This window comes from Dinoponera quadriceps, unplaced genomic scaffold (assembly GCF_001313825.1).
Source record: "Dinoponera quadriceps isolate SergipeBrazil2010 unplaced genomic scaffold, ASM131382v1 scaffold1070, whole genome shotgun sequence".
NCBI classification, from domain to species: Eukaryota; Metazoa; Arthropoda; class Insecta; order Hymenoptera; family Formicidae; genus Dinoponera; species Dinoponera quadriceps.
The window spans coordinates 2,731,198-2,750,312 of NW_014555341.1; the positions used below are offsets into that span (position 1 = coordinate 2,731,198).

The 19,115-nt window shown below is 39.0% G+C and overlaps 4 protein-coding genes across 5 annotated transcripts; 2 read left to right on the forward strand and 2 right to left on the reverse strand.

Moving 5' to 3' along the window:
• The first annotated feature begins 598 nt into the window (after nucleotides 1–598).
• On the forward strand, nucleotides 599–3,329 carry LOC106743945 (26S protease regulatory subunit 6A-B). Its single transcript, XM_014618303.1, has 3 exons — nucleotides 599–802; nucleotides 1,777–2,910; nucleotides 3,189–3,329. Exons 1-3 carry the CDS (start codon nucleotides 761–763, stop codon nucleotides 3,297–3,299), a joined length of 1,287 nt encoding a protein of 428 aa, XP_014473789.1. The 5' UTR covers nucleotides 599–760; the 3' UTR covers nucleotides 3,300–3,329.
• Nucleotides 3,330–3,849: 520 nt separating this feature from the next.
• LOC106743946 (RNA-binding protein 8A) lies at nucleotides 3,850–5,215 on the reverse strand. Of its 2 annotated transcripts, XM_014618304.1 has the most exons (5): nucleotides 5,112–5,215; nucleotides 4,934–5,009; nucleotides 4,646–4,792; nucleotides 4,118–4,379; nucleotides 3,990–4,020 (listed from the first exon to the last, which is right to left on the reverse strand). In XM_014618304.1, the coding sequence occupies exons 2-5, from the start codon at nucleotides 4,992–4,994 to the stop codon at nucleotides 3,990–3,992; spliced, it is 501 nt and encodes a 166-aa protein (XP_014473790.1). In that variant the 5' UTR covers nucleotides 4,995–5,009; nucleotides 5,112–5,215. The 2 variants fall into 2 exon arrangements, with proteins under 2 accessions (XP_014473791.1, XP_014473790.1); XM_014618305.1 differs by having other exon boundaries at nucleotides 3,850–4,020; nucleotides 4,934–5,162.
• Nucleotides 5,216–5,450: 235 nt separating this feature from the next.
• On the reverse strand, nucleotides 5,451–8,765 carry LOC106743857 (spermatogenesis-associated protein 5). The gene is made up of 6 exons (XM_014618079.1): nucleotides 8,650–8,765; nucleotides 8,245–8,435; nucleotides 7,983–8,168; nucleotides 6,395–7,857; nucleotides 6,054–6,320; nucleotides 5,451–5,839 (listed from the first exon to the last, which is right to left on the reverse strand). Exons 2-6 carry the CDS (start codon nucleotides 8,432–8,434, stop codon nucleotides 5,510–5,512), a joined length of 2,436 nt encoding a protein of 811 aa, XP_014473565.1. The 5' UTR covers nucleotide 8,435; nucleotides 8,650–8,765; the 3' UTR covers nucleotides 5,451–5,509.
• Nucleotides 8,766–11,303: 2,538 nt separating this feature from the next.
• Nucleotides 11,304–18,984, forward strand: LOC106743943. The gene is made up of 8 exons (XM_014618298.1): nucleotides 11,304–11,757; nucleotides 12,197–12,301; nucleotides 14,118–14,221; nucleotides 17,292–17,505; nucleotides 17,726–17,779; nucleotides 17,861–18,003; nucleotides 18,109–18,263; nucleotides 18,760–18,984. The coding sequence occupies exons 1-8, from the start codon at nucleotides 11,679–11,681 to the stop codon at nucleotides 18,815–18,817; spliced, it is 912 nt and encodes a 303-aa protein (XP_014473784.1). The 5' UTR covers nucleotides 11,304–11,678; the 3' UTR covers nucleotides 18,818–18,984.
• Nucleotides 18,985–19,115: the final 131 nt, after the last annotated feature.

Genomic DNA, 19,115 nt, shown 5'->3' on the forward strand with positions numbered 1-19,115 from the left:
TGCTGTGCTTGTGTGACGCGAAACTTTGCTCGGCGACCGCTCCGCGGGATATTTACCTCCCGCGGTTATTTAACGGCACTCCGCCGTAATACACGCACGAAACTCACTCTCGACACTCCCGGTGACGATGATTGAGACGCGAGACTCGACTACCGCGAGGCAAAATCACGAGAAATAACTCGAGTAGCCTCTTCACACCCGCACGCTACTCTACGACCCGCGCCATAACTGACCACAGCTGTGTGAACATTGTAGCGATTGAGATACTCGAAGCAGCGAGCCGACCAATCACGTAATACGTTTATTTGTTCAAGATTGCGCAAATTCGAATCCGAAATTTCAGGCGTAAAATGCTCGCGATCATCGATGTCCGAAATATTAACGATTTTATCACAATAAAAACACGAATCTTTCGATACTCTCGAGAAATCGCATTTTCGAAATACTCATTATGTATTTATGTCCACCTTTGAATTTCAACGTAATTATTTTTATATTATTACTCGGTCTCTCATCGTATTACCAGCATTCAGATCGGAATGCAACAAGCACTGTCATCTGTACGAGTTACACTGTACTGCGATTGAGAGCAGTCAACGATAGGTCGGTATAATCTCGAACTTCGCGTACTGCGTTGGTGTCACTTGGCGATCAGCAAATTTTGGAGAAATTGCCAGATAAGTGCAACGGCTTTAAGGGATTTTGCGTTCAAGTAGGAACAACCGGCTTTCTGGGAAGAACCTTACTGAAGCATTTCCAAATGGCTACGTTAGAAGACAAATCGATTTGGGAAGACGGAGAAGTAAGAGCAATTTTATGTCTTGTAGGTTATGGTAGCGAATGACAAGCACATCTAGATGAACGCACGGTACTGTGATATATCTTACAGACGTTTAACGCAAATCTTTGTTAATTACAATCTCATTCTTGTTTTTCCCGACCTTTTCTGTTTGATGGTCTTCTTTGCTGCATTTTTTACCCTTTTCTCATAGAATTTTAATTTTCCATCTCCCCCAAAAACTCAACTTTCTTTTTACATAAAATATAAAAAATAAGGAAACATTTATTGCGTTTATAACATTCAAGAAATATAAGACTAAACTATATATTTAAATATATGCTTCTTATACTTTGTTTTGAGATCAAAGATATTTATAAATTGTATATCGTTACTCCAAGCTGTTGAATTAATTTATCTTTTCTCAGTACAACTGAATATAAGAATTTATTTCATCAATAATAAATAATTACATTAACATTTTTCATTCTATATTCAAATCTCAAGATACAAGGAGAAATATATTAATTTAAATTTTCTTGTGTGATATGTTTTATTTTATCAGCTGTATATAATCTCAAAATTATAAGAAATAAGATTTAAATGTTATTCCATTTTTGAACATTTAATTTAATTTAGTTATTGTGTATGGATTACACACACACATACACACATATATATATATATATTATGTGTATATATATTTGATAGTTTTAATTATATCTAGATTATATAAGTAATTTTGAGATAGAGTTTTAAAGCTAAAGCTGAGTATAATAAATTTTAAATACTAAACTAATACTAAGAAATACTAATTAAAAATATTGTATGAATAAATACTGCTACTGATCTAAGAAGAATGATCTTCATATGCAGTTAAGATATAAGAATTCTCGTAGATAATCATCTACCTATACTTTTAAACAAACAGTTGATTCTTAAACTTTTGCTACAAAATAGGATTTTGCAATAAAAGGATTATGCCCTTTCTTTCACAGGAGACTCTAGGGGAAGACGTTCTACGAATGTCTACTGATGAGATCGTGTCGCGCACACGGCTCCTGGATAATGAAATCAAGATCATGAAGAGCGAAGTGATGCGAATAACGCATGAGTTACAAGCTCAGAATGACAAGATCAAAGAGAACACTGAGAAAATCAAAGTAAACAAGACTCTACCATATCTGGTATCCAATGTCATCGAGCTGTTAGATGTCGATCCACAGGATATGGGAGAAGAAGACGGTGCAGTTGTCGATCTAGACGCGCAACGTAAGGGCAAGTGTGCAGTTATAAAAACTTCTACACGTCAAACTTACTTTCTCCCTGTAATCGGTCTGGTCGATGCCGAGGCGTTGAAGCCAGGTGATTTGGTTGGCGTTAATAAAGATAGTTATCTAGTGCTAGAGACTCTGCCGGCCGAATACGATGCCAGAGTCAAAGCTATGGAGGTAGACGAACGTCCAACAGAGCAATATTCCGACATCGGTGGACTGGATAAGCAGATTCAAGAGCTGATCGAAGCAGTCGTGCTGCCCATGACGCACAAAGAGAAATTCGAAAATCTAGGGATTCAGCCGCCAAAAGGTGTCTTACTTTACGGTCCGCCTGGAACCGGAAAAACTTTGTTAGCTAGAGCATGCGCCGCTCAAACGAAATCCACCTTCCTGAAACTTGCCGGCCCGCAATTAGTACAGATGTTCATCGGTGACGGAGCGAAATTGGTCAGAGATGCGTTCTCATTAGCCAAGGAAAAAGCGCCAGCTATAATATTCATTGATGAGCTTGATGCTATCGGAACGAAACGGTTTGATTCAGAGAAGGCTGGCGACAGAGAAGTACAGCGTACTATGTTAGAGCTGTTGAATCAATTGGACGGCTTCAGCTCAACCGCCGACATCAAAGTTATCGCCGCCACGAACAGAGTGGACATTTTGGATCCGGCTCTGCTGAGATCCGGGCGATTGGACCGGAAAATTGAGTTCCCGCATCCCAACGAGGAGGCCAGAGCACGTATCATGCAGATTCACTCACGCAAGATGAACATGTCGCCCGATGTGAATTTCGAGGAATTGTCCAGATCCACGGACGATTTTAACGGAGCACAATGCAAAGCTGTTTGCGTAGAGGCGGTACGATCACATATTTAAATAAGACCAGTTTAGAGTCAATCATGATCTTAAATGAGACAGTGATATGAAGCATTCAACGAGATAAAGTTATTTTAATTCAAAGATTTTATTTCTACCAAGTTTTTCACAATTATTGGTTTTATCGTCTAGAAGTCAAGTTCCTCCACTCATTGTCCTATTTATAACCAATTAAATTGATCAAAATTACAAGTAAATTATTGTAATAATTATAATGTATTATATCAAATATTCATAATTATAATGTAATGTGATCACAGGGTATGATAGCGTTACGACGTAATGCAACGGCAGTTACTCACGAAGATTTGATGGAAGCTATCAATGAGGTTCAAGCAAAGAAGAAAGCAAACTTAAACTATTATGCCTAATATGCTTCATTACGTCACTTATTTAATAAGGTACTTTTGTATAATAAATATATATATTATTCATGTATTTCTTTTAATTTTTCAACAAATATTACACATCATATGTATAACATACAGCTGGATAATTTTTTAGTCACATACGAAAAAAAATTGATGAATATTACCTTTGTACTCTGTCAGAAAATAATTATATTTCATGCTTTTACAAGTACATGTACTGAAATGTTATCTTTCATAATTTATGTAAAGAATCTTACATGTATTGAATATTATGTGTTACAGAAAAAGACCAAGATATTGAAAATATACAAGATGTTCCACACACATCATTATGGAATAAAGTTTAATTCATTTCTTACGGATTTGTAGAATGCAATAATGAACGAAAATTATATGAAAAATATTGCTGGATGAATAATAGACAACATGAACAAATCAAGTAATAATATTGGCAGGAATAGTTAATATTTTTGTAAGTACAATAGACAGCAAATACATGATTCATTTATTTATTGATTATTATCTATATGAAATTCTTACATTTTAATAGCTAAACACAAAAAACAACTTTTATGGGAAAAGTTTCTATTACCTTGGAGGATTTACAGATTTATCAAATATAAAAGTTTATCTTATATAGAATTAGTCAGACATAATATATTATAATTATGAATATATTTTGCATGACTCTCATCGCCTTCTGTGACTCCTTTTTCTGATTCTATAAAAATGGATATATCAAATATTAATATAAACAATATGATTTAAATAGCAATTTAAAATTACTACTATGGCTGTAATGCTACAGTATTACTCACTTCTTTGGTCCTTTTACAAAACACCAATCAACAGAGATAGCTTGTCCCAAAATCTCTGTGCCGTTCAAAGCTTCTTTTGCAGCTTGGGCTTCCTTAAAAGTTTCGTATTCCACCAATGCATAACCTTTCAAAAACCCTGTCCTTCTGTCCAAATTTAAATGCAAATTTTTGATCTGGCCAAACTCAGAAAACTTGTCCTGAATGTCATCCTCTTGTGCTTCTTCATGTACAGAATTTATGAACAAAATCCATCCTTCGACAGCTACAAATATATGAGGGATATAAATTATAACAAGTTTGCAATATAAGAATAATCAGACTTGCTCTACCATATGTCATATGTTGCTGTCAGATGTCAAAACGCAGTCGATGGTTCAATGAAAACTCACTTTCAAATAAATTTTTTCATTAAATGTTCAGCTGTGTTCCAACATCTGACATACAGCTTATTGTAGGACTCAAACAAAAGGGGATAATTGTACATATATATATAAATCAACTAATATAATTACAATAACACAAACTTACATCTTTGTGGGCCAGGTTCATTATCATCTTCTTCAACCATATTCATGGATTCATAATGACCCACATCATCTCTTGTGGATACTAATTCAGCACCATGGCCTCTACCTTTCCTTCTCTTTGCCTTCTCTTTAAGACGAGCGATACCCTCTAAAAGCACAAGTCCGATTAGTTTAGTTGTTGTATTACAAAAAATGCTAACAAATAGAGTACATTAAACCAAAACTTAAATTTGAGGTTATGTAACATAAAATTGACCGGACTTGAGGAAACTTGAATAACGAGACTTACGATCGCCTTCATCGTCAACTTCGAACTCCTCAGCGTTGTCAATATCCAAAACGTCCGCCATGACTACAGTTTGCGCCTATATAAACAATATTAAACAGTGAACACGTAAATATTTTACGAGATCTCTTGTACGTTGCAGAACAAATCAATACGCAGATAAGAATACAAGTTGACTAACACGATGATGTGCTTCGAGCTATGACGCGATTCTACGGTGTGGTGTTGTTAAATAGGATTCTTTCTCGTGTACGCGCACTGCACTACAGCGAATCCAGTGTATAATATCCAATAGGAGAATTTGTTTTCTAGAAACAGAATTTCTGTACCTAAAGTCCCTAAGAAATAACTTTTTCTATTGGGTATAGAAAGTAATATGTAGCCAGCATAAGAACACGCTTGCGACGTCATTTCCGCTAAAATCGACACCTTAGTGCACGTTTCTTTTGCACCAGTGTAATAATTCGCCCAAAAGGACAGAAAAAATCAATACAGAAAGTATGAGAAAACTGAAACTTAACACATTTTTAATACTTTTATTGTTAGACAATAAGAATACATTCATTCATACTCCTTCTATCATAAAATATTATTTTTATAATCTTCATAAAGTTTGATCAGTGAGACAGGCGTCCTAGGAGTAACAAGTGCCAATGCGGCTCTGAAATGTTCTTTCTTAACTATTTCAGCGTCAATATTTTCCTCCAGTGCTTTCATAGCAGCCTCATGACATATCGCGTGAATTTCTGCACCGGTGTAGCCTTCCGTCAAGCAAACCAAATCTGCAACGTTTATCTCTTCTGCAACCGGCATCTTTTGCAATTTTATGCCGAATATTTCTTGTCTGGTCTCCTCGTCCGGCAGACCAACATATATAATGCGATCTAATCGTCCAGGTCGGAGAAGTGCCTGAAAAAATTAAAATGTTTTCTGTACTACCAAACTGATCATAATTTAATCAAAATTAGATAGAATCCAATATTGTTAGAATAGAATTTTAACTCTATCTTTCTTTTCCCCGAAAAATCTATAAAGCCAAGACACTGGTTCTTGGAGTTAATTTTGCGTTTCACAAAGCTATATCCAGGTACACTTCGAGGGTAGACAATATATGAGAAATTACCTTGTCAATTTTATCCGGTCGATTAGTAGCCGCTACTAGCGTAACGCTTCCCAAAGCAATAATGCCATCGAGTTCGATCAGTAATTGAGCCAGTACTCGTTCCTGTACATTGCTACCGCTACCGCCCGAGGATGAGCTTCTCTCGCCTCCTAATGCATCTATCTCGTCGATAAACACGATAGACGGTGCTACTTGCCTTGCCCTTCGGAAAACTTCTCTCACGGCCCTCTCAGATTCGCCGACCCACTTCGAGAACAATTCCGGACCCTGCAAACAAGTCCCGTGATATACACACAAACGCGTGATATATGCAAACGCAAGTATTCCTTCGGACGAATTACCTTGATATTCAGGAAATTCACTTTGCTTTCAGTGGCAAGAGCTTTCGCGATCATAGTTTTCGAGCATCCTGGTGGTCCGTACATCAAAACACCTTTCGGAGGCATGATGCCCATTTTCCTAAATGCATCGGGGAACTTCAGCGGCCATTCGACAGCTTGTTTCAATTTTAGTTTCAAATCCTTCTGCCCGCCGATATCCGACCATCTTACATTTGGTACCTCCACCAAAACTTCCTTCATAGCCGATGGTTTCGTTGTAGTCAAAGCGCAAATAAAATCTTCCATCGTCACTATTGGCTCAATATCAAAAGGTACACATTCTTTCTCTTCAGAGTTCTCCTCTGAAAGGGCATTTTTCTCTTGGCGTCTCACCGCATTGAATATCGCTTTGGAGCACAAACCATGTAAATCCGCGCCAACAAAGCCATGAGTATTTAACGAAAGGACTTGTATATCCTGTCTCGAAAGCGTACTGGGAATCTTCGAAATTAATTTCGTCAATATTTCCAGCCGCATGTTCGGAGTCGGTACATAAATTTCAAATTCTACGTCTATTCTGCCGGGCCTCCTTAGAGAACCGTCTATGGAATATAGTTTCGAAGTTGTAGCCATTACCAATACGTCGCTCTTTGTGCTATGTAGATCGTCGAACAGTGTCGTTAACTGCGCAAGAATTCTTCTCTCGTGATCCGTAGTGTTGCTGTTTTTCATGGGACATAAACTGTCCAAGTCTTCTAATAGTATTATGCTGGGGGCGGCCGACATTGCTTTGCTACAAATCTCTTTGAGTCTGTTTTCCATTTCGCCAATAGACTTGCTGTAGATATCCGAACTGTAAACAATGAATGTCTTCGCATTACATTCTGATATTATGGCGTTAGCTATTAGGGATTTGCCAACACCAGCGGGACCATGTAATAATACTCCTTTGTTGGCACCGAAATTTTTCACGCTTTTGTATTTACCAATACCTATTTGTACTACATCTTTTATATCGGATATAAGGGCGTCGTATCCTCCTATATCTTCTATTTTATATGCTTTCTTTGAAACACTTTCTTCACCTTTATCGTTCTTCTTTGGAAGTATCATATATTTGGTTGAATATAGCGCTTTAAAATAAGCTATTGTTGAGGATTTAGTTTCCAGATTTATCCTCTCTAAAGCTATCGACAGATCATTTTCATCGGTTGCTTTGATCTGTACTTCTTTTCCATCTTCTGTTTTAATTTGTACAATCTCATATATTAACTTTTTCCCATAAAATGGTATTATTATTTTGTTACCAAGAGTGAATATTTTATGCTCATTGAAACATTTCAGAATAATATCAACTTCTACAGCTATATTTTCACATATCAAACGTTTACTCAGTTGTTTGAGTATAATCTCCTTAGCGATATGAACATCATCTTCCAACAAATATACTTTCATTGGTCCATTTAGATTATCTAAGTCAACAACTGAAAATGATAAAAACAACATTAATAGTACAAGTAAATAAATAGATAAAGTTAATGGAATTAATTAAATATATAGAAATATATAGAAAAAATAAAAATATGCAGAAAATAAATGTATCAGATACCTTGTTTAGTTAAAGAGACACTTGTTAAATTCGTGTCATTTGTTGGGAAAGCTGTCTTAACAATCTTGACATTGTTAATCTCAATAATAACTGTATCACCAATTGCAATATTGCATAATTGCATAGCAGATATTGATATAAACACCATATCATTCGATGCCTTTTCAGATATATTTTTAGGTAATTCTGTAAAATATATAATTGACTAAAAATATATATTTATTTATATGCATACAAATATTATATAAATTAGACGTCATACCTTGGGGTTGATAAAGTTGTACAGTACTGTACAAAACTCCATCACGAATAAAAGAATATTCTCTTTCTGTATTTTCCGTGCAAGGTGGACAATCCTTTTCATGCAATGGTAAACCTATTTGTGTCAAAATGCTTTGACATTTGTCGCATTGCGACCATGCTGATAAACTTTTTCTCGATTTAGAAGACATCCTGCAAAAGTATATTATATTATACAAATAGCATTTTCATCCTTCATTCTACAATTGTTTCTATGTAAAATCATCAAAATTTAGATTTTGATTTTTTACATTTTTACTTGTTTTATAAAAAGAAAGATTTTTCTTTATTCAACAATTATTTGTTAAATTTTCCCTCTTAAGCATTATTGCAAAAATTGTAAACAGATAGCAATATTCTGCACTACCTGAAGAAAATTGAAAGTTGAATTTAATCATAACCTCTCAATTTTCAACAGACTAATAAGAAGAAAGCATAGTTGGGTCAGTGTTATCAGATAATCCCCCTCTTCGCGCATGTGTATCGAATACACCTGTTCGACTAACCTTCATTCACAGACAATCGATAGCAGTTGCGATTGGCGTGAATCGACTGAACTCAATTGTCTCGATTTCGATAATCGATTTGTCTCGGGTTCGACAATCGATTGCAGTATTCGTTTAAATTCAAAGATAACTCTACCAACCAATAACCTATAAGCTATAACCTATTTAAACTTTGTCACTCTTTTATCTCATGCATATTATTAAAGGGAAAATCTTAATACATGAATTAATTGTAAGTAAAATCGCGATTACATATTGATATCTTTCAGTAAAAGTTGCTAAATTAATGCGATTTGGAAGAAAACTTAGAACGGATGCATTACAAGTGTTGTCATATTTTTATTGTAACAATGTTTATGGAATCTTTTTGGGTAAATTTGTTTTCATGAAATGTGCACGAAGATTACGTTATGACAGTGATCGTTCAATTTTGCTTGTATCGACACGTCTGCGATTAGAAATATTTATGTTTAATTTTCAAATGCTTCAATTATTTCAGAAAATAGTTGTAAAAATTAATTTAGGAACAATTTCTAGGAGAATTAAAATGCAATGTTTCCCTATAAATCGATTTAACGAAACTTTTATTTGATTCAAAAACTTGTGTATTGGTAAAATATATTACAGAAATATATTGTGTATACTTGTGTATTGGTAAAATACATGACAGAAATATATTTCTGAACAAAGTTCATCACTAAAATAAAGATGGAAACATCCCACTACAGGCGGGAGATTCGGATCCTTGGATTATGTTTGGAGTACCCGTCATCAGTATCTGACTCATGCTTTCCATTCTTCTCATTTGCTTTTGTAACCTCTTGACTTTCGTACTGATATTTTAAATTTCCTATATGAAACTTCTTAATTTGAACCTTATCTTACCATGATGTGAAATATCAAATTCAACTACTACGAATGAACCGGAAGATATTATATTTAAGATACTTTCTTCTTACCATTTTTTGCACTCTAATTTATTTTTAATCTGTTTTAAATTTAAATCGTCCACTCTACCTTTCTTTTTCTCTCAGATTTACTTTTTACGTCAAAATTCGATTTTGCATTACGAACCGAATAGCAAATTGATTGGCTAATCATTGCCCAACGTTTTGCCCAACGTTAGTAAACGGTTAGCCAACCAATTTGTGTTGCTCAGAAGTTTCTTGCATGTCCTTCTTTCAACATATTACTGTCTTTCCACGTAGTTCTTCATCAAAAGCTTTGTTTGAAAATTCGAGTCACAATTTATTTAAAGAAAAGCTATTCAATCATTGGCGATGAGGCTCTTCTTGGTAAATCCAATACGTGTAATTCTCAGAAACCAAGCTTAGTCATCGGAGTGTTATATTTTTATCTTTTTACATTATATTTTTTCTTATTAGTCTTACTGCGTCTATTTATATGCATATTCACTTGCATATTCTTTTGTTTTGAAGAGCTTAACCCAAGATAAATGCGGTTTTCCTTCTTTCTTCCCTCTCTCTCTCTCTTTCCCTCGTGTAACTGTCATCCGGTAGGGCTGTCCGTTTCGCGCTCCCCTTAAGTACGCCACTGAACGTTCTGTCAAATAACGTTCCCGCAGGTTGCAGCTCGGGGCGAAATTGAGATTCGCGCGCGGTAATTTATGAGTAATGATAATGACCTCTCTCGGACTCAACGATCTTGGCAGTAGCAATGGAGTGTGTTAACGAGCGCGGAGGGCAGGCAGGGACGAGAGACCTCCCGGTGTAATCAGAGGCGATGATGCAGCCGGACGAACACCCCGCCGCGCTTCCCCATGTTGGTATGGCAAAAAAACGCGGGAGGTACGCAGGAGAATGAATAGTCGGCTCTTTTTTGCCTTCTTTCCCCTGGCTCCCGGATTCCACGACGCGCGCGAATACGTGGGCATGAAAGGTGCTACCGGACGAACGCGTTTGAGGCGAAATAGAATTTTTCGCATCGAACGAACGACGTCGAGCGACGGTGTATCGCAAAAATACGAGACACCCCTACCGATATCGTTTTTTCATCCTGGCATTCTATTTCGCGATATACCTTGTGAATATCGATAGAGCGCATTAAAAAAATAAAATTTGTCGCGCTCATGATCGTCCTTCTCCAGTTTTCTCACCGAGCAGTACCAGTTCTTCGCTTCCACCATTCGTTTCAAGCAAGAAGCAAAACTCTTCAATCCGTCGTTGCGGCTAGGGTTGATTCGAGCGCGAGATCGAAATTCCTACGACTAGCTATCTGGTAAACACACCGGCTTGTTTAGGAGACAAAACATTTCCGAGAAACGGAGGTTCGCATTGACAAATATTGACAAGCTCGCTCGTCCACGTGTGAACGTCCATCTGCTTCTACTGTCCGTCCGGGATGAAAGGTAAAAAGTCCCGCGAGTGGCCAATCGGAACGGGTGGCGCGGACTCGTCGAACGTAAAGTCGAGCGATGCGACCGACCGGCTCGGCGAGTGATGGACGGCCTGTACCAAACGAGATTAATAGAGATCCGCCTGTCAGCCGGACGTCTCTCCGGCGAGATCGAGCGGCTACGGCAGACGGCCAGTCTTCTCGCAGATCGCAAGCCGCGTGGGCAGATCGATCTCTTTGCGATCTCGCACAAGCTACACCGCGTCTACCAGTCCACTGCACGCGCGATTCAGAAGAGAGCATCGAATAATTAACTTCTAGTCGTAGCCGCGATGACACCGTGAAAAAGGGAAAGATAGAGAGAGAGAGGTGGTAATCGTCGCGAAGAAATATTCAACGCGGATATCGTTCGATCACTCGTATGCCATCTGCGTTGTAAAAAATCGCTTTCCGACAGCGACGCAATCCCTTGGCGTTTCCGACACGTGTTACATTAATTGCGAAAGACGTCTGTTCACCGCTCGCTCGGTATCAGATGCGTATGCAAAATACAAGGGGGTGGCGGGCCGTCCTCGTCGGCTTCGCCGTAGTTTGCCTGGCTAATTTGCGATTAGGTAACTTCGCAGCACCCCTCTTCATTCCTTCATTTATTTTCCCCTATTTACTCGCCTTTCGTCCAAATGGTTGTCTAAATGGTGTAGATAGTGATAAATGCTAGATTGTACGTGAGAAATAATCAATCAATCATATCCGTCTTCCAATGATCTATGGATTCATAGCGCACTGTGTGTCCAGAACTATTCTCTTTTTGAATGTAGCAAAAGTTGTAATTTTGTCAAATGGAGGAATTAATTTCAGAACAGAGAAGATTGTTATTGTATTGTAAATTTTCGCAATATTCATTTCTTCTTCCTTCGGATTCAAATAAAAAGTGGCGTGTGTATGTGTGTTCATCGAAATTAATCCGCTCTCGACCCTTATTTTGGGCTATCCACTCAATACGAATTGAATCTAGATACATTTATCAATTATCATTTCTCGTTTGTTATTCAGCTTTCTGCGAAAAGGAATCGGACAGCGAAAGAAAGGTGCACTCAGAAGAACCGCGACAACACACGTGCTGTGCCCGGCACGAGAAGATGATCGACGTTGGATACGGTGAGTGTGTGAAACGTTGATTATTTCTCGATACAACTCGTTAAGAAATATTAAATTAAAAACATGTATATCAATAAATGGGAATAATTTGACCAAAAATATTTTCACGATATTAAAATTGAATTATTGCCTAATTTGAATACTTGACAAATCTTTAAAATAAATTTCGTACATATTTCATGTCGGGGAAAAAAATATCCTAAGATAAAGGAAAAATTTCCCATTTAAGTCCTGATAAAAAATATAAATAAGACAATATTCCGTTCCTTGATTCAGTATTTAAAGTTCAAAACGAAGAAATGCGCGACATTCGAAAAAAGAAAATTTCGAGAAGATATATGCTCGTTAATTGTTATTTCTTTTGTTCCTGCGCTCTATCGCAAACTAATACTCTGTGCTTAATCAATGGACATTAATGTGACCCGACAGAGGGGACGGAACATCCGGTTATATACGTGTCATAGACAGATTCATCCGATTTGCGATCCGGCAACGTACGCGTGCAACATATCACGTACGCACAAGGCGAAAGATTCCTCTAATAACGATTCGGGTAGAGATTTCACATCGCGCGTCGGCTGGGTTGATTCATCCTGTCGACTTATTGCCTTCAATTGAACAGCGTGACCTTTGACCGTCTACTAAGAAGAAGATCTCGCCCTATCGAACAGCTGAATGTTTTAGTCGTAATTAATACTTCCATTAAAGCACCATATGTCTACCTAGAACAATCCAAACGGTCACGTAGGGTAGAAACTAAAGAGTTAGCCTCTCTCAAGTAACAAGAGATATATATATTTATAATAATAAAAAAACATGTATATAATTCTCGTAATATAATTATATATAATAAATTAATTAATATAACAGTATTGATAATAAATATGTGTTTATTACAATATATATTTTGTATCTTTTATACCAAAATTTTTAGATAAACAAATTATTTTTTAAGGAACTATGTTTATTTTATTTACATTCACACAAATATTAATGCAGTTTTAGCGTGTGGTAAAAACGGTTTCTTCCTACCTGCCGTCGAACAGCGACACGCGTCGGTCCTATCGTTCGTAGCGCGTCCGTCGCGCGAAAATATTTGCAACGCGAGTTGGCGGGAAAAAAAGGAAAGGTGGCAAAGTCGCGTATATGCGCGAGGACACGAGAAAACGTGAATCACACCGACGTACTCCCGCATTCCGAGTCCCACGCGTTCACGCCAAAAATAGCAGAGTTGTACTCGCCCACCCTGCGGCACCACCCCTTCTTAGGACTCGCCTGGCGCCTTCTCTAATTCTATATATCTCATAAATCTAGCGGCACGTCACTTTCCGTCCCTTTTTCGTTTCTACAATGTTCCAACTGTCCCGAATGAGACGACTCTTGAAGGATGTTTTGCATTGAAAATGTTGGCTGCATGCCCTTTCTTGATATCAAGCGCATCATTTTTGCATTGTAATTTTATTCTACATTTCGCGTATGATCTACTTATAAAGTTTCGTTTTCCATGCGTTTGTTTCACAGAGATACACTTTCTGTCGCCTACTTGTACTGACGAAAGGATTTAGTAACAATTAACAAAATTTAGTTAAAGAGTTCCGACTAAATTGTTTAGTTACTGCAACAAAATAATTTAGTACCTATATATACTGTACTATTACTATATATAGTATATGGTACTAAATAATTTGCTTAAGTAACCAAATAATTTAGTTGAAATTATTAACTAAATTTGTAATTGTCTCCAAATCTTTTTTTTCAGTGTGCGCTTTATTTTGTAACAATGAGACGTATATGAAATGAATAATTTTGTTTTCAGGGATATCCGGGGAAATTATTCAGATCGACGCCGGGCATTGTCGAAAATTGTGCCCGCGACATGTGTCAGACGATCCCGGGGACGCAAGTCGACCAGCGGTGCAGGTAAGTTCTCGCGATTTTTCCTCGTTTTGCTCGTTATCCTAGGCTCGATTATTCCTCAACAAGAATGTCAAGTCAAAAAGTTACCTTTACCGTTGGATCACATATCGTCTTGTAATCGTAAAAGCATACTAGAGATGGAGTGAGTCTAATCGATAAGATATTTCTTCTCAAATCGAACTCTCGATTTCAATTTCGATTTCTTTCGTGAAGATGAATCGAATCGCGCATATCCGAAGTCCTACGAATGTAGTTCAACGTACAAGGATATGACTATGTAATGAAATAACTCCCAACACCAGCCAGTAGCAGCAGCAGCAGCAGCGATCAAACGTTGAACCCAGAACGCGAGTGTTCTCCGGATTGTTCGGCAGGAATGCAGTACAGAACCCGCGTGACCACGCGTAATCTGTGACTCATGCTCGCAGGACGCACCTGGTGCAAAAACATCGTGGGCTGATCTTCGCCCTTGTGCAACGGTATACGATAAAAAGCGCGTCACTGCTTCTGCTGCTACTGCTGATGATGATGCTGCCGATGCTGCTGCTATCGTTGCTACTTCTTCAAGTTTTGTCGAATTTAAATGAGGGTAATTTGCCGAACAGGCATACTAACTTATCATATTTTGATATGCGGAGCTATTTATATTATTATTAATATCCAATCAAACAGTCAGCGATGACAGGTAATTACGTGAAAAGTGACTTTGATAAGTCTTCCAAGAATTGATTTGATTATCATTTCAACAAAGTGTCGTGAAAATATTATCGAGGTATTACGTGGCTAAGGATAAGCCTGCTCTTCTTTGTAAGAAAGATATTAGCGTTTAATGTTTAAAGGAGGCGAGCCCATTCCGATATATAATTATATAAAATAACGAAATTTCGCTTAATTTTAAACTGTTTCGAGACTTGTTGTTATTTATTGTTGTTGTTAACAGAAAATAAGTCTATTTCACACAAATAGTGTGAATAAAAGAAGAAGAAAATAAAATTATTAAATGTAAAAAGAGAAAAGAAAGAACATCGAAGCGAACAGGTGAATACAATTATTGGCAAGAAAAAGAAAAAAAATCATTGCAGCATACAAAAAAAAATAAAAATATGCAAGAAATAGTACGGTAATAATAATCACGATAACGTGGATATAATGAAGCACTAAAATTTATTTAAAGAATTAGAAAAAAATCACATGACTGTAAGGATTTGTGTGTACGATGATAGGTCCGAGTTATCGGCCGGATATAAAAATTACTACAAATTAAAATTAAAAAGTTACTGCAAAATTACTAACATTTGTAGTATTTTCAAGGGCCTCTTATATTCTTCTTATCTTCTTTATGTATACAAATCTTTACAATCAAGCGATTGTTTTTAACTCTTTAACTTAAATTTAAGCGTTTCATTATATCTACGTTCATTATAGACATCATCGTGGACACAAGACATGGCAAGCAAAATTGCATATTCTAGTAATCAGATCGAAAGATTCGAACGATATCGAGATTTTGTCCTCGAAGATTACAATAAAGTCGACGCGAAATGAATATCAGCGGTGTTTATGACGAATGACGGGCTCGTTCGCGCCGTATCTCGATTAAAGCGCGATAAAATTTGGCAAAAGTGGAAATGGTTTCTCGATAATGGGACATTCAAGAGGTCGGACCCGACCGAGGGAAAGGGGCGGGTCGCTCGGAAGAAAGGTTGAAGGTGGAAATTCTATTTTTTACGACGGCCGATTGCTCGCTCAAGTATTTCGGCGAGACGACGCAGCATCGCCGCGGATCGCAGGAGGAGTGAGCGTGTGTAACCGAGGGCTACGCGAAGGGCGAAAAAGGTTGGAACGTCGTGCAGATTTATGAGGCGCAGGATCAACCAATCGCGAGTTGGAATGCGGCCACGCCAGGCGATCGCGCGATCGTACGATCTTCGCGACTTTTACGGCGAATAATACACGGCACCTACCGAATATCCCCTATCCTCGCCGATAATTTGTAACTTTCGTGGGTGCGCGCAGCTTGCGCGGAATGCAAAACTTCTCGTCCGATCGTCCCGACGACGATCGCGCTCGGCCTAAGGCGGAGGAATTAATATTGCGAGCTGCGTAATGACCCTTATCATCGTTAATAATTATAATCGTAATTCGCAATTGGTGAATGTACAGCTCTCGAAGCAAGGACTTTGTTGGCGTAAACCTCGTGCGAGTTGAGTTTGCGAGCAATTAACTCGACGCTTGTCATAAATTGTCCCTTGAATTTCCAGAGCTCAGCGAACAAGCTTTGACTATCGTGATAACAAGTTGTTTCGATTATTTCAATCACCGCTAACAATCCGGAGGAGCCTCGGAGTCGGGTAATCGAGCGCGGTGGATGACATGAACGGCGCGCAGGTACCTTTGGTGTACCCGGCGCAACGGCATTTTGTTTCAAGTATCGCAAAACTACGCCGTGCCCGCCGTGTATAAATAGTTACAAACGACTTCGAACTTCGTTTTTAGCATAAAGCCGGCGGGCCTCCCCGCGCCGAGAAGAAGCGGTTTCGGGCCTCGTAGGGAAGATTCCCCGAAGACAAACACCCGTCCTTCCCGTATATCTTCCCGGATCTTTGGCCGGGAGAGGGCTATTTTCGTCACGTGACGCAATCCGATCGGTGGTGTACGAGTTTTACAGCAGCCACGCTGCCGGGCCCCCCGGCGGCGCGAAGGAGGCGTTGCACGCGAAATGCGCGAGAGAGCCGCGATATGTTTTGCGTCCTTCGAAGGTCGAATCGTTGAGGTCACCGCACCACGGCGCCGGAGTGTCCAGCCACTAAATCCGGAATTATGCGCCTTGGGAATTATGCGCGGACGGAATTTATCGAGACGCTTCTCCAGAACGACGCAAAACGCGAGAAAGAGAAACGTTCCTCGAATTCAGAAAGACTTTCTTTTCAATTGAACCTTTTACTGACAGGCGCGTAAAGTTGAATGCTTTCTTCCTGACGTGATCGCATTCGAGAGCTCGATTTTCCACAGTGTGGGATTCTCTTTCCTACGATGACTGTTCATCAATATTTCTCCCGTCCGTCTTTTCCAGAAATGCTCTTCGGAATCCCATTGTCGAGCGAGGGCCGCGAAATTGGAGAGAGTATCGACGTTGCAGGGTGTCCGCGTCATCGAGACTATCGACGCGTGCGAGTGCTCGCCAGAGGCGTCTTGCAAAAGGGAATCCTACGTTCAACTTGTGCATTCCGGCACACCGCATCAGGCCGTCATGGATGTCGGAGTTTGCACTGGGCATTGCGGCAAAGGTATGAGCTTTGCGAAGAAATCATCGGAGTTTTAACTGAGAGATGGCGAACACGAGCGATACCGTTATCAGCGGGTTATCTATGATGTCAAAATCGAATATTTCTTTTTCTAATATTTATTCGCGTTGGAATCGCTTTGCCATTTGCCGGCTACGCGATTTCTTGTAGTTCCATCGCCTGCAGGCATCCGTAAATTAACGTTGCATTTGCATTTTCCAAGATCTGGGTTGCAAGCCAGTTCGGAATAGCACAATTAGCATCAAAGGACCAAACGGTACGTGAGCATTGAGATTAAAATTGGCAAACTAAACTACTTGACAGTCGTTCGAATTGAGGATTTCGATGTATTTTCAAGGTGACGAAGTCTACCAGGTGATTGAGAAGTGCGGTTGCGCCGGCAACTGCCACAGGATGGATCACATGGAGACCGTGCTGGATTACAGCGAAGTGGCGATTAAAGAGGGCACAAACACGACCGACGTCAGACCCGTGGTCCGAGTAAGAAATATTTTATTTGAGAACACTCGGAGGGGCGCGCGCCCTCCGACAATTGTCGCTATCAACATCTCGAGCGACGACTTCAACTTCTGTTGTTCTCCACAGCAAATAAACGTCGGCCAATGCGTCGGCACGTGTCCAGGGAATGAAACGGAAACGTGTCTTTTGCGCGACAAAAAGGAGCCATCCAGATGCCTGGCCGGTTTATATTCGAAGCAGCATTCTTGTACACCAGCTAGATTTAAGGTGCACGAGTACAGGTATGATCCTTCACGACTCCGATTTGTCAATCCTGCCGTTCCGTTCGTGCGTACCGAAATTTACATAAACTTTTTATTTCGATGCTGCTTCTCGAGATTTTCTCGTGTTGTGTAAAGATTTATTTAAATATGGAAAATTGACGAAAAATTTAAAAATAACGAAATGAGGAGTGTTAGAAATAGAGTTATTGGGGAAAAATAAAAGTGAGTCAAGCAAACCGGACCGGAACAGCAGGATTAACCGAAATATCGGCCTCTGAGATTCCACGACCATTTATAATTAGAACTCCACACGATGGATGTGCCTTCATTTATCTTCGTGGACTATAAATCGCTCGACGGAATTATTTTTCGCGCTATACATTCTCGAAGAATGAGGAGAATGCATTGAAAGAGAGAGAGAGAGAGAGGCAGATCTCGGAGGTCGTATATTTCCGATCGAGTACTTCTCGAATATCCAGAGGATCACGGATCACAATGAAATCGATGTTTTCAGAACTCGACGAGGTGCGAAGAGAGAAATAATTCAGATCACTCAGTGTGCCTGCGTCTAGATTTTGCTAGAAATTACCATTTCGCCGCGAGTCGCGTTGTTTCCTCGGATCGAAGGCGAATCGAGAAATATGACAGTGTATTTAGATATACTTCGTGCGCATACTCATGTTCCTAGGTACATCATGTACTAATCCATATGTCTAATAAATCAATGATGTGTCTCCTACGAAGTGTAAAATGAGGGAAACTCCTGAACTCGCCCACGCTTCGCACATGTTCCCAATCCGAGCGTACTTACCGTGATGATGAGGCCACTTTGCGAAAGAAACGAGACCAACGAGCATTCTGCAATTCGTC

Bases quoted from the DNA above. Each gene is read 5' to 3' on its own strand.
- LOC106743943 (XM_014618298.1), top strand. From the start codon at position 11,679: ATGCGTATGCAAAATACAAGGGGGTGGCGGGCCGTCCTCGTCGGCTTC. The intron at 11,758-12,196 runs GTAACTTCGCAG...TTTGTTATTCAG, and splicing joins CCTGGCTAATTTGCGATTAG to CTTTCTGCGAAAAGGAATCG. The intron at 14,222-17,291 runs GTAAGTTCTCGC...CGTCTTTTCCAG, and splicing joins CAAGTCGACCAGCGGTGCAG to AAATGCTCTTCGGAATCCCA.
- LOC106743946 (XM_014618305.1), bottom strand. From the start codon at position 4,994: ATGGCGGACGTTTTGGATATTGACAACGCTGAGGAGTTCGAAGTTGAC. The intron at 4,793-4,933 runs GTAAGTCTCGTT...TTGTGCTTTTAG, and splicing joins AGTTGACGATGAAGGCGATC to AGGGTATCGCTCGTCTTAAA. The intron at 4,380-4,645 runs GTAAGTTTGTGT...ATATATTTGTAG, and splicing joins TGAACCTGGCCCACAAAGAT to CTGTCGAAGGATGGATTTTG.
- LOC106743857 (XM_014618079.1), bottom strand. From the start codon at position 8,434: ATGTCTTCTAAATCGAGAAAAAGTTTATCAGCATGGTCGCAATGCGAC. The intron at 8,169-8,244 runs GTATGACGTCTA...TATATTTTACAG, and splicing joins ACAACTTTATCAACCCCAAG to AATTACCTAAAAATATATCT. The intron at 5,840-6,053 runs GTAATTTCTCAT...TAATTTTTTCAG, and splicing joins GACCGGATAAAATTGACAAG to GCACTTCTCCGACCTGGACG.
- LOC106743945 (XM_014618303.1), top strand. From the start codon at position 761: ATGGCTACGTTAGAAGACAAATCGATTTGGGAAGACGGAGAA. The intron at 803-1,776 runs GTAAGAGCAATT...TTTCTTTCACAG, and splicing joins CGATTTGGGAAGACGGAGAA to GAGACTCTAGGGGAAGACGT. The intron at 2,911-3,188 runs GTACGATCACAT...ATGTGATCACAG, and splicing joins AAGCTGTTTGCGTAGAGGCG to GGTATGATAGCGTTACGACG.